This window comes from Bufo gargarizans, chromosome 11 (genome assembly GCF_014858855.1).
Source record: "Bufo gargarizans isolate SCDJY-AF-19 chromosome 11, ASM1485885v1, whole genome shotgun sequence".
In the NCBI taxonomy this organism is placed as follows: domain Eukaryota; kingdom Metazoa; phylum Chordata; class Amphibia; order Anura; family Bufonidae; genus Bufo; species Bufo gargarizans.
The window spans coordinates 43258119-43275215 of record NC_058090.1 but is presented as its reverse complement, the minus strand read 5'-3'; the positions used below and the strand labels follow the sequence as shown (position 1 = coordinate 43275215).

The 17097-nt window shown below is 41.6% G+C and overlaps 1 protein-coding gene across 6 annotated transcripts in view; it reads right to left on the bottom strand.

The window, feature by feature from the left end:
- Positions 1 to 17097, bottom strand: part of DPF3 (double PHD fingers 3) — a 231301-nt gene that overhangs the window by 24884 nt on the left and 189320 nt on the right. For 2 of the 6 annotated variants that reach the window (XR_006387043.1, XR_006387044.1), the window contains one exon: positions 15208 to 16209. The exons of 3 other annotated variants lie outside the window; for them this stretch is intronic. Coding sequence is in view for 1 of the 3 variants with exons in the window: in XM_044271697.1 (XP_044127632.1) it covers positions 15239 to 15318 (80 nt within the window). In the remaining 2 variants the exon portion in view is untranslated. The remainder of the gene's footprint in view (positions 1 to 15207; positions 16210 to 17097) is intronic. One more of the 6 variants, XM_044271697.1, reaches the window with a different exon arrangement.

Below are 17097 nucleotides of genomic sequence, written 5' to 3'. Positions count from 1 at the left end.
GAGAAACAGCAAGAATTCTGTCTCTCAAAGACCTGTTACTGTGCTTTTTTAAAAAGTCCACCTCTACTCCACTCATTAATCTAACTTAGTAGCACTTGTCTGAGCTCTTTAAAGACACCTGTCCACCCCACAGTCAGTCAGACAGACGCCAACTACTACCATGGGCAAGACCAAAGAGCTGTCAAAAGACACTAGAGACAATTGTGGACCTCCACAAGGCTGGAAAGGGCTACAGGGCAATTGCCAAGCAGCTTGGTGAAAATAGATCAACTGTTGAAAATGGAAGAGGCTAAAGACGACTGTCAGTATCCCTCGGACTGGGGCTCCATGCGAGATCTCACCTCGTGGGGTATCACTGATGATAAGAAAGGTGAGGAATCAGCCCAGAACTCCAAGGGAGGACCTGGTCAATGACATGAAAAGAGCTGGGACCACAGTTTCAAAGGTCACTGTTGGTAGAACACTACGCCATCATGGTTTTAAATCATGTATTGCATGGAAGGTTCCCTTGCTCAAGTCATCACATGTCCAGGCCCATCTGAAGTTTGCCAGTTACCATCTGGATGATCCAGAGGAGGCATGGGAGAAAGTCATGTGGTCAGATGAGATCAAAGTACAACTTTTTGGTCTAAACTTCACTTGTCGTGTTTGAAGGAAAAAGAAGGATGAGTTGCATCTCAAGAACACCATCCCTACTGTGAAGCATGGGGGTGGTAACATCATGCTTTGGGGGTGCTTTTCTGCAAAGGGGACTGGACGACTGCACTGTATTAAGGAGAGGATGAACGGGGCCATTTATTGTGAGATTTTGAGCAACAACCTCCTTCCCTCAGAGCATTGAAGATGGGTCGTGGCTGGGTCTTCCAACATGACACCAACCTGAAGCACACAGCCAGGATAACCAAGGAGTGGCTCCGTAAGAAGCATATCAAGGTTCTGGAGTGGCCTAACCAGTCTCCAGACCTAAATCCAATAGAACATCTTTGGAGGGAGCTGAAACTCTGTGTTGCTCAGCGACAGCCCCGAAACCTGGCAGATCTAGAGGAGATCTGTGTGGAGGAGTGGGCCAAAATCCCTGTTGCAGTGTGTGCAAACCTGGTCAAGAACTACAGGAAACGTTTGACCTCTGTAATTGCAAACAAAGGCTTCCGGTTCAAATATTAACACCGATTTTCTCAGGTGTTCAAATACTTATGTTCAGCAGTGCAAGACAAATACATTCTTTAAAAATCATACAATGTGATTTCCTGAATTTGTATTCTGTCTCTGAGTGAGAATGCACCTACAATGTGAATTTCAGACCCCTCAATGATTTCTAAATGGGAGAACTTGCAAAATCGCAGGGTGTTCAAATACAGTACTTCTGTTCCTCACTGTATATAATGTGATCTGGCAAGTCAATACATATAGGCTATAGGTCTACATAATGAGTCATTACAGATGAGCAAGTCTGGAATGAATGAATTTTGTATTAGAGAGCTGTACTCAGAAATTTGGAGTAAATAATGACTAAGACTGGTGTCTAAAACATCATGACCAGGCCTGCACCTCATTATAGCTTAAAATGCCTGATTCAGGTGCACAGGCACTATCAACACTGGCGTGGCACATGTCGGTCTCGATAAATTAGGGCCTATGACTCGTCTCGGACTCTGCTTGGGTGACTTTTAGGTACAAATATGAATTTTATGCATTTTTACAAAACAGTGTTGCAAAATTGCATGGAGAAATACATGAATGCTTGTCTAAGGTGCCTATTTTCAGAAAATTAAGAGTTATGGAAAAAAAAGTGAAAAATCTCTCCCCAAAACCTGTGGCAGCAAAAGGGTTAAAAATCTATACAGCAAGATAACTGATTACATCAAGCTTATTGTGTCACATCTAACAATGTTTTATCAGTTATCTTACATAAGACTTGGTATTTAATGTCTGTTATGGCAGTTTAGAAAATCAGCTGTTAAATGACAACTTCAACCCTTACGGTATAGTGACATCATGTAAAGTCCACATAAGGGCTGCATTTTTGCGTTTGTGTCATATACATTTTGCTTTTGACTTTCCCAACTGATTAACCCCTTCATGACATATACTGCGAAAGTCAGGGCTTTACAGAGCAGACACCTAGCGGAAAGAACACTGAACATGGACATTTAACCCCTCAGATGCCATGGTCAATTTTGACCCAGGCATCTGAGAGGTCTTTTCCAGGACCGCTGTACTCCCGGGGATCAAATGGCTCCCCAGCACTGGAATTGAGACAGCAGTTTGGTTGCTATGGCAGCCTCGGGCCCTCTGAAGACTGAGGCCTGCCACAGCGAAGTTCCTATTAAGCCCTGCTAGTGACAGGTTTCCATAGAAACACAGGGAAGCTCCCATAGGCTGCAATGTTAAATTGTTTGTCTGAGAGAAGTGATCAGATGATCACGTTATTGTCTCCTAACGGCACTTAAAGGGGTTGTGTCACTTCAGCAAATGGCATTTATCATGTAGAGTAAGTTAATACGAGGCACTTACTAATGTATTGTGATTGTCCATATTGCCTCCTTTTGTTGGCTAGACTAATTTTTCCATCACATTATACATGCTCATTTCCATGGTTATGTCCACCCTTCAACGCAGCATCGGTGGCTGTGCTTGCACACAATAGGAAAAAGCGCCGGCCTATGTGCACTCCTTTTCTACAGTGTGCAAACACGACCACCGATGCTGTATTGCAGGCTGGTCGTAACCATGGAAACGATCAGTGTATAATGTGATGCAAAAATTAGTCTAGCCAACAGAGGAGGCAATATGGACAATCACAATACATTAGTAAGTGGCTCATATTAACTTTCTCTACATGATAAATGCCATTTGCTGAAGTGACACAACCCCTTTAAAGTGCCGTTAGGGGATAACGGCTTTGTTTTAAATTTATGTACATAATTAATAAATGCAACTTGTTGAAAGATTATATATATATATATATATATAACTGTGTAGAATCAGGGCAGCACACCTAGTATCAAACCGATGGGTGCCAGCGGTGAAAACACCTTACCAGGGTGTACGATATAAAACAAGGAAAGACACCGCAGCACATCCGTAGGTGAAATATTGTGGATCTTTATTCACCCTTGCGACGTTTCAGTCCTCTTACTGGGACTATTTTCAAGCAATGCATCATACAAAAGTGTGGGTATTTATGTGATCAAATCAAATTAATATACATAAGTGGTGATTAACAACATGTATAAATATACAGCAAAATACCTCATATATAAATGAGAAAAATACATTGTGTCTGGAAAACCGTATGGTCAGTCCAGATATCCATATAAAACACATCTAGTATTGTGATTTATCAGAAAACATGACATAATTTACAAATGATAATTAACAGGAGTTATACTCATCACCTGTGAAAGTATAAGTGTGGGCAGGGCCGACGAGGAATCAGGTGGGCCGAATGGCTGGCGGATACACTATTGCGGCTTCTCCGCATGGATACGGTGTCCCGGAACTAAAGCTGCGCATGTCCATGATCTCACTTCCGGAATAATCACATGAACTCCTTGCGTAAGGATAAGACTGTATCTGCGCATGTCCGCGAGGTCATCCCCAGAGCAATCACATGACCTCGTGCAGAGACATCACATGATCGCCTGCGGAGACGTCATCCGACAGGTCGCATAACAGTCTGTTATAGTAAATCTTCTAATGTAGAAGCAGGCGTATTGAATCAGTATAGATAAGAAGTATCGGCTTATATAATCAGGATATGACACCCCGGGTAAAATATCGGGTAACATGCTATCTTGCGATGCGCTGTCATCCGAAAGTTATGAAAAGAGAAGGGGGAGAGCAGCGGCAGCCGCTATCTTCCCTTCTCTCTCATTATGTGATCAGGTGAAAATTATCCTGTATTGACATGCGCAGCTTTAGTTCCGGGACGCCGTATCCATGCGGAGAAGCCGCAATAGTGTATCCGCCAGCCATTGAGCCCACCTGATTCCTCGTCGGCCCTGCCCACACTTACACTTTCACAGGTGATGAGTATAACTACTGTTAATTATCATTTGTAAATTGTCATGTTTTCTGATAAATCACAATACTAGATGTGTTTTATATGGATATCTGGACTGACCATACGGTTTTCCAGACACAATGTATTTTTCTCATTTATATATGAGGTATTTTGCTGTATATTTATACATGTTGTTAATCACCACTTATGTATATTAATTTGATTTGATCACATAAATACCCACACTTTTGTATGATGCATTGCTTGAAAATAGTCCCAGTAAGAGGACTGAAACGTCGCAAGGGTGAATAAAGATCCACAATATTTCACCTACGGATGTGCTGCGGTGTCTTTCCTTGTTTTATATCATACACCCTGGTAAGGTGTTTTCACCGCTGGCACCCATCGGTTTGATACTAGGTGTGCTGCCCTGATTCTACACAGTCTGCATTATACCGCAGGAGCTGGCACCCATTTTTTCATCTCTAACATCATCATTCCACACTATCTGGCAACTATGGATCCACTGCTCAACCAGTTTTCACCCGCTATTTTTTCATATACTGAGGCCGACAAGGACAGGATCGTGGAGACCTGTGCGGGCGATGTGGACTTCCTTTCCGTTCCCTCACTGTTGGACATCAAAAAGAGGTATGAACGCGATGTCAAAAAATGTCTCACTTTGGAATTGCATTCCGCAACTTTAGTTGAATATGTCAAAACTAATCGTATACCCAGAGGCATGCGCATACAACCAAGATCTTCTATGTACTCACATGATCTGGAGTTTCGTTCGCAATATGAACGTATCTCCAATAAATACTCTCTAGATCTGATGCTTCTTAATATTGAATGTATGCGCAAAGAATTGATGTCTGCAACAGTGAGCAAGCTAGAGGAGGAGGCCTCCCTAAAGGCAACTTTATCCTCGCAGGATTTGGATGAATATTTGAATAAGCTTCAACCCCATTTGAATAAGCTTAAAAGCGAGATTCAGGAAACAAAAAGAGGGAAATGGCAACGGGATACAATGGACTATACAACAGGTCACATATACAATTGGACTGACGGCAATCGACAAAACTTTAATCAAGGTCAAAAGAAAGGGAAGAAGCGTGATGATCTAAACACCAATAATTCCGCCACTTTTTTAGGACCTCAACTTACCAACACAAGAAAACCACAAGAAGGGGCGGCCGGCGTAGAAAAAGATACCGTAAAGACAAGAAGTCAGAAAACCCTGAGAAAGATCAACATTTGACCGAACGGACAGTGGTAAATATTTCTTCTCATTTGTTGACTTTGGCACAATTACAATTGCTTGAAAAGGGCCTGAATTTTTGTCCGGCTAGTGCTATCAATTGGTACGAACTGGAAGCTGATTTATTATTTTTCTTTAGATTGATCAAATTGAGGATTCATTTTCAGGATGTACAGAAGACTACTACTGTATCTATGCATGAATTATGTTTGTCTAATTGGGGATTACGTGTGACAAAAGATTTTTCTCCACAAATATCCTCTAAAGCTTTTGAGGTATTTTCAGATGCTGTGTTGAGTGACATACAGGAGTTGAAACATTCGGGCCTCTTTGATCACATTCAACATCCAAATGTGACCAAACAGGATTTAGAAGCACTTGATCAGTTAATCCATGACCACTCTCTCACCATCAAACCTGCTGATAAGGGTGGTGCGATAGTGGTCATGGATACTTCTATGTATTTAGCTGAAGCTACCCGCCAGTTATCTGACACTGCTGTGTATACAAAACTCCAAAGGGACCCCAAATTTGACATACAGCGAGAATTAAAGTCACTTGTTAGCTTATATACACAAATGGGCCTCATAGATGACCAACTGAGTGAGTTCTTACTGATAGATTATCCGGTTACCCCAATACTGTATTTATTACCAAAAATTCACAAAAATCTTCAGTGCCCGCCGGGTAGACCGATCGTCTCCGGCCGTGGCTCCTTACTCAGTAATGCTTCTATTTTTCTAGACAAAGTTCTACAGACCTATGTGGTCAATTCTCAATCCTACTTGAAAGACACAACTGACTTTTTGTTAAAATTGGCAGACGTGACGATGCCGGAGGACGCCATTTTGGCCTCCTTCGACATCGTCAGTCTGTATACTTCGATCCAGCATTACTTGGGCATGACCGTGGTAAAATCGGCTTTGGAAAAGTCTGACTACACCACAGAGGCACAAACCTTTTTTCTGGCTCTGCTACAAATGATTTTATATAATAATTATTTTCTTTTTGGAGACGATTATTATATGCAAATTAGGGGGACGGCCATGGGGACGAATGTGGCCCCCACTTACGCCAACATGGTCGTCTCCTATTTGGAGGAGCATTACGTCTATGTATCCCACCACTTCAGCCATGTGCTGAGGTGGTGGCGATACATAGACAATATTTTTGTCATCTGGACGGGTTCAGCATTGGAGCTACAATTGTTCCATAACTTTTTGAACAGCCTGATCCCCGATATACAATTCACGTTGGAGCATTCTGAAAGTACAATACATTTTTTGGATGTCAGTGTTCGACGCTTGGGAAATGTGTTGAGTACTGAGATTTACACTAAATCGACTGACCGCAACACCGCCCTGAGGTTTGACAGTGCTCACCCTCGGACGATGGTGCGGTCACTACCATATAGTCAGTTCATTAGAGCAAAAAGAATAATCAGTGATCCCACCTCATTAGATAAAACTCTTGACAATATGACACAATGTTTCAAACAAAGAGAATACCCGACTACTATATTACAACAACAACTGAAACGCATTAATCAAAAAGACAGAAGCGAATTGTTTCAGGGCACTAAAAAGGACCAAGCCCACAAAATACCTTTTGTATCCACTTTCAGTGAAGTAAGCCCTTACATTAGTAAGATTGTCAACAAACACTGGCCGATTCTGAGTACAGAACACAGGAACATTCCAGAATTTTCTACCCGACCAATTATGTCTTACAAGAGAGTCCGTAATTTAAAAGATAAGCTTGTAAAAAATGACATAGGCCCACAAAAGAGCACACGTCAATTACTTTTGGCTCCTAAAAAAATTGGCAGTTACCCGTGCCTCCACTGTGTAAATTGTAAATACATGGTGAAGGGGCGTGACTTCACTCATCCCCGCACAGGGGTTATTTATCCCATCAAATTCTTTTTGACCTGTGACTCAAGTTTTATAATTTATGTGTTGTGGTGCCCATGTAAGTTATTGTATGTGGGTGAAACCACTTGTGATTTCAAGTCCCGTTTTAATCAACACCGTTTTTCAATACGCAAGAAACGAATGGATCTGCCTGTCTCGCATCACTTTGCGGATCATGTTGAAAGTGATCTAAAATTTATGATCCTTGATCATGTCCCATTACCGCGAACTGGCGGAAACCGCATCAAAATGTTAAAAAAGCGTGAATCCGAATGGATTTTTAAATTACAAACGGTTAAACCGGGGGGTTTGAATGTCGAATATAAGCCTTGGCTATTCATATGATCTCCGGCTGTCCTATCCTTGTTGACCCATATATTGAAGAATCTGTTTTTTATTATTAAATACATTTGGATAATGTATTTTTTTTATTCTTTATCACTTATAGGACCCACGGAGGACAGGGTTCGCTCAACAGGAGGGTGGATACTCTAGAAAATGTACGACTTTTCCCGTGACAGCTGCATACTTATTAGACTTTGTCAGTCTCTTTGAAAACATATGTTTGGCAAGCGTTATTTTTATGGCAATACAGGATAATTTTCACCTGATAGGGTTATTACATAATGAGAGAGAAGGGAAGATAGCGGCTGCCGCTGCTCTCCCCCTTCTCTTTTCATAACTTTCGGATGACAGCGCATCGCAAGATAGCATGTTACCCGATATTTTACCCGGGGTGTCATATCCTGATTATATAAGCCGATACTTCTTATCTATACTGATTCAATACGCCTGCTTCTACATTAGAAGATTTACTATAACAGACTGTTATGCGACCTGTCGGATGACGTCTCCGCAGGCGATCATGTGATGTCTCTGCACGAGGTCATGTGATTGCTCTGGGGATGACCTCGCGGACATGTGCAGATACAGTCTTATCCTTACGCAAGGAGTTCATGTGATTATTCCGGAAGTGAGATCATGGACATGCGCAGCTTTAGTTCCGGGACGCCGTATCCATGCGGAGAAGCCGCAATAGTGTATCCGCCAGCCATTGAGCCCACCTGATTCCTCGTCGGCCCTGCCCACACTTATACTTTCACAGGTGATGAGTATAACTCCTGTTAATTATCATTTGTAAATTATGTCATGTTTTCTGATAAATCACAATACTAGATGTGTTTTATATGGATATCTGGACTGACCATACGGTTTTCCAGACACAATGTATTTTTCTCATTTATATATGAGGTATTTTGCTGTATATTTATACATGTTGTTAATCACCACTTATGTATATTAATTTGATTTGATCACATAAATACCCACACTTTTGTATGATGCATTGCTTGAAAATAGTCCCAGTAAGAGGACTGAAACGTCGCAAGGGTGAATAAAGATCCACAATATTTCACCTACGGATGTGCTGCGGTGTCTTTCCTTGTTTTTTTTTATATATATATATATATATATATATATATATATATTAAAATCACCTCATGTCTCTATATATTACAATAAGAAATAAACATCATGAGCATCACTGCATCTAAAAATATACGGTATTTATCTCATACGGTAAACGCTGTTAAAAAAAATATAAATGGCTGATTGAATATAAAGTTAGCAAAAAGTCACACACACTCCAAAATGGTATCAATAAAAATAGATTGCCCCACAAAAAATGAGCCTTCACACTGCTCCATAGTTGTAGATTTAAAAGTTATGGGGGTTAGATTATGATGATGCAAAAAAAAGAAATATAATAATAATTTATGTTTTCAGTATTAAAAATGCAAGAAAAACGATAAATATAGTATTGCTATAATCTTACTGACCTAGTCAGTTTTACCACATAGGGACGCCGTAAAAACGAAACCCATAAAACTATGGTAGAATTGCATTCGTTTTCCAGTTCCACCCAATTTGGAATTTCTTCCCTCTACATTGTATGCAATATTAAAGGGGTTGACCGGGTTCAGAGCTGAACCCAGACATATCCCCTTCTTCCTGCAGTCGGACTGACATGACATTTTAATGCTCCGATGCTCTCCCTTGCCCTGCGCTGTATCGCGCAGGGCAAGGGCTTTTTCTGGAGATCTGGTGAAGTACCACGCTCTCAATGGGTAAGCTAGGCAGAGGCTTCCACCTAGTAGTGAGCCCGGTAACATCACCGGCACTAATGGGCAGGCTTTAGTGCTGCCCTAGCCTGTAAAATGGCTGGGGCAGCGCTAAAGTCACTCATTAGTGCCGATGTCGTCACCGGGAACACTGCTAGGCAGAAGCTTTAGCCTAGCAGTGTAAAAATCTCAACAATGAAGCCCTTGGCCTGCGTGATACAGCACTCTGGTCTGTATCTGACCACTATGTAGGGCTGTATTCTGTCATTTTATATGTATATGATCTGTTGCACTTACTCTCTATTTGTCCAGGTCTCATATGCACTATGCACTTTATTTATTGATGTGCCCAGTTAATTAGATTATCTATTTGAATGTCTTTTTACAACTAGCCCACCTATTGTATACATTTATTTACTACATGACCACTGTATCCGCCTTTTCTTTTCATGGTAATGCTGCTGTTGAGATTTATTTATAAAAAATTTTTTATAGGACATCCTATAGTAAATTAATAAAGTTTTGTTAATCTGTACTTATTTGTATTTCTTTGTGGGGTACTGTGTTTTGATTAGTGTATATGGTGATACAGCACATGGCAAAGGCTGAGTGGGGGAAGAAGGTGATAAGTCCGGGTTCAGCTCTGAACCCAGACAACCCCATTAAATGGTGCAAAAACAAGCAGTCATAAGTGTCATGCTGCTATCAGCTGTAATGTGGAAGTATACATTTTCTCTGTACCATCACTGCAAATGAAGTATTATAAAGTGCCCATTCAAAGTAATGGTCTGTCTATGTAATGCACAAGAGTTGGGTTCTTTGGAGCAAGAGGCACTGCCCATATTTACTGAAGTGATTGCATCGAGAAACTTGTACATTTTAGGCTACATACACATGAACTTTGTTCGTTTCCTGTCCTGTGCTGTCCACATCAGTATGTCCGTTCCGTAGCCCCGCAAAAAAATTGAACAAGTCCTATTCTCGTCCATTTTAGGCATGGTTACAATGGATCTACACAAAAAAAAAACACGGATGGCATCCGGACTGCAAAACACATATGGTCGTGTGCATGTAGCCTTAATTTTAGATATATCTATAAATCAAAGGCACCAAAAATAATAATAAGCCTTGCTAGTTAGGGGGCTTAGCTTAGCAGGAAAGGGGTGTGACTTAAAGGGGGTTTGCAGTCTGTAGATATTGATAACTTATCCTCAGGAGAGATTATCAATATCCGATCAGGGTGTCCGACACCCATCATCCCCACTGATCAGGTACCTCTGGTACCAGAAACATGACAGTTGGAGCCGGAAGCAGTAGTCTCCATGAACTGGGTAGTGGCTGTGCTCGTGTACTGGCTCTCCGCTGCCTTACTGTACTGCTTCACACACATTAATGGGAGCAAAGCGGTGGTATAAGCGAAAAGATCAACATTGTGATATTTATTTGTTGCTGCTGGGAGGTATTCTGCGCTGCACTGTGGTAACTATGGATGAGCTAATAGACTTCGGATTAAACATCCGATCTGATCATGGGGCACCAGTGCTCACAGTAGCACCACTGCCTTCTCGCAGTTTTGCCTGGGCCATGTGATGTCATGTTCATTGGTCATTTGGCCTAGGTGCAGCTCAGCCCCATAGAAGTGAATAGGGCCGAGTTGCGATACCAAGCACAGCCGCTGTACAATGTATGGAGCTGTGGTTGTTAAGCTGCAAGAAGACAGTGACGCTGCAGTGAGCACCGGTGACTTCTCAAACAGCTGATCACCGGGGTCCCGGGTGTCTGACCTCCACTGATTAGATACTGCTGAGTAGTTACGTTTCAGAAAACCCCTCTAATGCTCTTGGAATGTGGTGTGGAAGAAAAAACTGAATAAAAATTAGGACCCAAAATAAGCCGCATCCTTAAGGGGTTAATAGTTTGTGCTGCCAGTGTCAGACGGTGCAGTGACACCCCCCAACTGGCAACACAGATTTGGACCTTATTCGCTGCAGCCTGCTGGCAATAAATTCATAAACTTCTAGTAGGAATAATATAGGAATGGCACAATATTATGTTATATACAAATATGTAGAAAGTTGTAGTTTCCATTTGTGCCGACTGGCGATATATTCTGTAGGATGTAATGATTCTGGTGTGTTTTTTTGTTTTCTTTTTAAGGACTTTGCTGTGTGGGATAAATAACTCAATGTTAAAGGGATTATCCGGGGAAAATATGTTTATGACTATCCTCAGTATAGCTCATCAGTATCAGATCTGCAGAGATGTGACATCCAGGACCCCAACCGATCAGCTGTTAGAAGAGGCATTGAGCACCGCAGCCTCTTCCTAGGCCAGCGACATCACTGTACATCGGTCATGTGGCTTATTTGCAGCGCAGCCCCATTAGAGTTAATCGGGCTGAGCTGCAATACCAACCACTACCACTATACGATGAACGGCGCTGTCGTTGGAAAGCTGCCAGGAGCCTGTTTTTCTCATCAGACCTCCAGTGAACGCAGCGGCTCCCTGAAACAGCTGATCGGTAAGTTGCCAGGACTTGGACCCCCGGTGATTTGATAATGATTACCTGTCCTGAGGATAAATTGTATCCACCATGCTGTTTGTTTTAACCTGATGGAATAAAAATTTGATTTATAGACTGGTTAGTGCCACAGGTACAAAACTAGGCATTGGCTTACACATGTTTGTTTTAGTGGCTATCTTTAGGCCTCTGGATGCCATGGAAACAGACTGGCTCCTGGATCACATTGTGGGGCACCCATGGGAACTACTTAGATGCTGCTGTCATTATTGCCTACAGCATCCAGGGTGCTCCAATCCCAAGTTATTATATACAGCTGACACCTGCTGTTCATGGTGTGAGCATAGCTTCTGTGCCTGCACTATGCCCATGGTGTGCATTTATAGTGCTGGGTGCTAAGTACATAATGCCAGTATCATAAACATAAAGGGTTAAAGTGCAGGTCTGAGTTTAACCAGAAATAAATGCCACTGAACCAAGTATGCCCAAAGACATACTGATAGTGAACTTAGATTGTGAGCTCCATTGGGAACAGCAAGAGATGATAATATCTGTAAAGCGCTGCAGAATATGTTAGCGCCATATAAGTAAGTAAATAATCTTTGTGCTAAGGAACTACAGGTCCCAGCACAACCCACATACCCAGTGTTCCCCCTGATATGTCCTGTGTAGTTTAGCTGAATAGGACTAATCTACACACATACTTTCATGCTTCTAGATGGCTGCTTCTTTATCTAACATTGACAGCCATGCCTTGTAGAGAAGGAAGAAGAAATTCCATTAAGCCCCTGGATTGTAAATACTTGGCAGTAAATGAGCGCTGTGCATATCACTGTTATATAGCAAGTGGCAGACTTCCCCCTATTAAATCAGATGAGCACAGTGTAGATGTAACCAGACCCACTACTGCTAACTGTATGCCAAAACTCACACGTCTCAAATTTTACGTTTCCTGTTAGCCAAGGCTTCCAGCAGCATTTTGCTTTAAATAAAGGGGATGTAAAACAGGATATAAATTAAAAAAAAGTTAGCTGTGTATACAGTCAGTAGTTTAATAAGTTAAGTATATGTACATCTTGAACACAAAAAATATCTTGAGATTTCGTATAGATAAGACGACCGTCCTCATATCTAATGCTAGAATGAAGGGAACATGGAATAGAACAGGGATGCCCAACCGGCGGCCCTCCAGCTGTTGCAAAACTACAACTCCCAGCATGCCTGGATAGCCTATAGCTATCAGCCACCAGCAGGGTATGGTGGGAGTTGTAGTTTTACAACAGCTGGAGGGCCACATGTTGAGCATCCCTGGAATAGAAGATCTCACTTGTGTGAAGCCGAGACAGGCAGGTAAGCACCACAGCACTTTTAGGCTAGGGCTACATTGCGAAATGTGCCGCAGAAAAGTCACGCAACTTTTTTTTTATACTGTAGTCAAAGGTGTCGCACTGTGACGGCTGCAACACAACAGTCGCAAAAAATCTATCCAAGTTGGATTTTTGTGTGACTGTCATGTCGCAATCTATCATTACAAAAAATGTTGCGTGACATGACCGCTGTCGCAATGTAGTTGTACCCTTTTTGCTAACCTTGCCGGGGCTATACAGCAGTTTTGGCTGCAAGAAGCGCTGCACGACCAAAGATCCTGTGTAGCTGTGCAGCATCATGGTAGTGAATGGGGTTGCAATGTGCCTCAGAAATTACTGTGACCCGAGATTAGCAAAAAATCCAGCAGTGTTGAATATTTGCAATTCTGGGATGACAGTCACAACCTCGACCCCATTAACGTCAGTCTTAAGTGGTAGAAATTACATTACAAATCCAAGGTGTTAATTTTCTTTATTTTGACATCAGACATGTTACAGTGAAGTATTCTGCTCGTCAGCAGGACATTTAGAGCTATTGCTTGTGAGAGCTGTGTGGCAATAGCATGTTTGGGAATTGCCTATGCTGTTGGTGAAATATAATGTAATATTCACTTTGCGTTGCCTGCCACACCGAAGAACTGCCTTTTGTTCACACCAGTGGGGATCCACACTATGGCTCATAAGAATACACACCCATTCAGCTACATGCTTTACTTCTACATAAGAGGAAACCCTTCAGGGGTGGCACTTCAGTTTCCTTCTGCACATTTGCTGTTCATATCTCTTTAGGCACTTGTGACAGAGATAAGATGGAAGCAGGATAAACAACAAGAACCCTTAATTTATCTGGCTGACTGGATAGTTGCTATTCACATCGTCCAGTGTTCATTTGCTGTTTAATAGAGGATCTGCATCCCATTGAACATTTCTTTTATCAATCATTAGCTTAATAGACACACAAATATGTCAAGCTTTACTGCTTACACAAGCATTTGTGAGGTCCATTTTTCCTTCTGCAATGTTCCAATCCAGATGTAAGTTATTTGAAAACCAACAACAACAAAAAAGGTAATGAGGGACTCAAACACGTAGACCATAGGCCACATTTACACACTGTGATGTTACATGTGGATCTTGCTGACACCAGGCTGCATCAAAATCCCACATTTTTGTCAATGCCCACTCACATGCATTTATACTGTACTTGGGTGCTAAAACCTGCCCTGAAAAATCGACCAAAAGAAAAAGCCAAGCAGAGCAGGTTGACCCAACATTCACCACAATTATTAAGAGGTGTGCGCCTCTTACTAATTGTGGTGCACCTCATGCCAGCACAGATATTGAGGACAGGTCATCAATATCTGATTGGCGGGGTTCCAACACCCAGCACCCACCGCCCCATTCAGCTGTTTGAAGCGGAAGCTGTGCTCCATTTGAGCGCTGCTTCTTCATTACACTACGTGTCCTCTCTCCGGGTCCCTTCCGTTCAATGCTATGGGAGTTTCAAAAATAACAGTGTGCAATGCCATAGCAGTGAATGGAAAGGGGGCTGCGCTTGCATGGCTAGCTCTCCATTCACCGCTATAGAACTTCTGAAGATAGCCGACTGTGCTCACTCGGCTATTTTCTGAACTCGTATAGCAATGAATGGGGAACATGCCGCACATGCACGGCACAGTCTCCTTCACTTTGGGAGGGGACCTACATCTATCTGACATGGATAGCATACCCTAGTAATATACCATCAGTGTCCCAGATGGGAATACTCCAACTATCACTGCTTCCATCTTGCTTTGTATCCTCTAACTTGCTTCCAGTATGCCCTATAGTCTGTATTTATGTGTTATGTTAGTTTACATTATTGCTTATTTCTTTTTCTTACATTTATATACTTCTGTTGTTTTTTATTTGGGTTTCTTCCATTCTGATGGAAGAAACCCACTTGTGACCTAACAGAAAAAAATTCTCTGGAGCGAGTGACAGAGCAACGGGATGGAATAAAATGTGCAGGGAGCGTACCTTTGCAATCCTGCTGCAGCGCAGTCTGAATTCAGCTCAGCAGGTGCGATGATAGTTTGGTCTCATTTCCATTGCCCTGTGGACCATTAATGGGTGTTGCTTTGGTATCTTCTAGTAGGTGGTATTGAATAAGGAGACAAAAAGGTGCCTTTTAGACATCAGGGAGTCTTTTGAGCCAAAGAAAAATAAATAGCACATATAAATCATTGCAAGTGAAAAAAGCAAGTCTGAGGTATTTATCCTATTTGCTTTTATACTTGTCCTATAACTAAAAAACAAAACAAAAAAACCTCTGTCCTCATGCAGAGGTTCAAGTGGAGAAAAATAATGAGGAACTTGCTCCTTGTACAGCTGTGTTTGCATTATCTTAGGCTGATTCCTCACTGTGTGTGCAAAATCCCATAAAACCATTATTTTACAAAAGTCTTCTGTCACTGAGGTAATCAGGGTCGCAGACAGAAAGTAAGTAGGATTCCAGTGTTTTCCTGACATCTGTTTTTATTGTGAATTGTGACTATTAAAGGCATTCACTTATCTATCCAAAGTGGCCTTAACACCAGCTCTGGGTTGCTGGCTAATACTGGAGATGAGCTCTGCTCATACCGAAGGAAAAAAAAAATATGTGTATCCACAGTTTTCATTTTAAACGAACTTGCAAAATATTCAGATAATTTTTCAATGTCCAGTTTGGGTACAGTTGTGCTTTGTAAATGGAGAAGAAATAAAAATCTTAACGAGGGGAAAGTGCTAAACAAAAAAAAAAAAAAAATGAAGGTAGGGATTGAAAGTGTCAGGTAGAAGATGGGGGTGATCCAATTCATTTGCTTTAGCAGTCTCCCCAGTCCTCTGCAGTGGGGGAGTGAGTGGCTCGGGCTGAGGAAGGCCCCTCCCAGTCATCCTCATCAAAGCCATGAAACGTGGAAGTGTCGCTTTCTGACGTGGATCCGAACAAGTCCTCTGCGTTGTGCAGCTCCTCTTTTCTGCTTTCTCTTCCCAAATGAGCTGACATGTATGATGAATATATCAGCACAAGGGTTAAGTAACATACAGTTATCTATGCATATTAACTAGCACATCCACACCACCAAGACAGCATAATAAAAAGCTAAATAAATATACAAGCATTCATAACCTTTGACTAAAACTATCTATCTCAGTACACAAATTGGCAGCAAAAGGGTTATATATTTACATATACATTTTCACACAAGTCTATTTACTCAAAAACACCAAGCAAATTGATTCCAGCAACACGTTTGTATGTATACTGCTTACAGACCCAGCAAGTCTAACGAATACTGTCTGCTCACTCACCCATGCACATAGCTAACCTATATATAGTGTAGCCTGAAAGGAATACCCAGCCTATACATTGACTATGAAATAAACATAAGAATTGTGTCTGTCCTGTTTGTGGGTATTAACCAAATTCAAACTTTGTATTAAAATCTTTTCTTGATGTAGCATGGCAGTAATTCACAAGAAACCAGCCAATCCATAGGAGGCAGCTTCGTTGCGATGACCTAGGTCAGGCTTGGTTATATGCTTCACATTTACAATACATAAGACATGCAGTAAATAGGTCAGAAGTCAGAACTGAGGGTCTTACAGTACCTTTTCTGAATGTAAGTTTCATCAGCACATGCCTGTTTTTACTATTAATTTATTCTTGCTGAGCTGTTACCCTACCATTTAAAGAAACTGGTAGAATTCCTTTATCTTTGTTTCTCTGCTATAAAAATGAATCTTTGGTAGAATTAATGAAAGGCAAGTTGAAAGTAGAGTTTGGTAAAGCTAAGGATCTGTGCACACTGTATTAGAGCCCCACATCTATGTATACACTGGGAAGAGCTCCCCCACCATGTATGGTAAATGTATTCACAGGGCTCC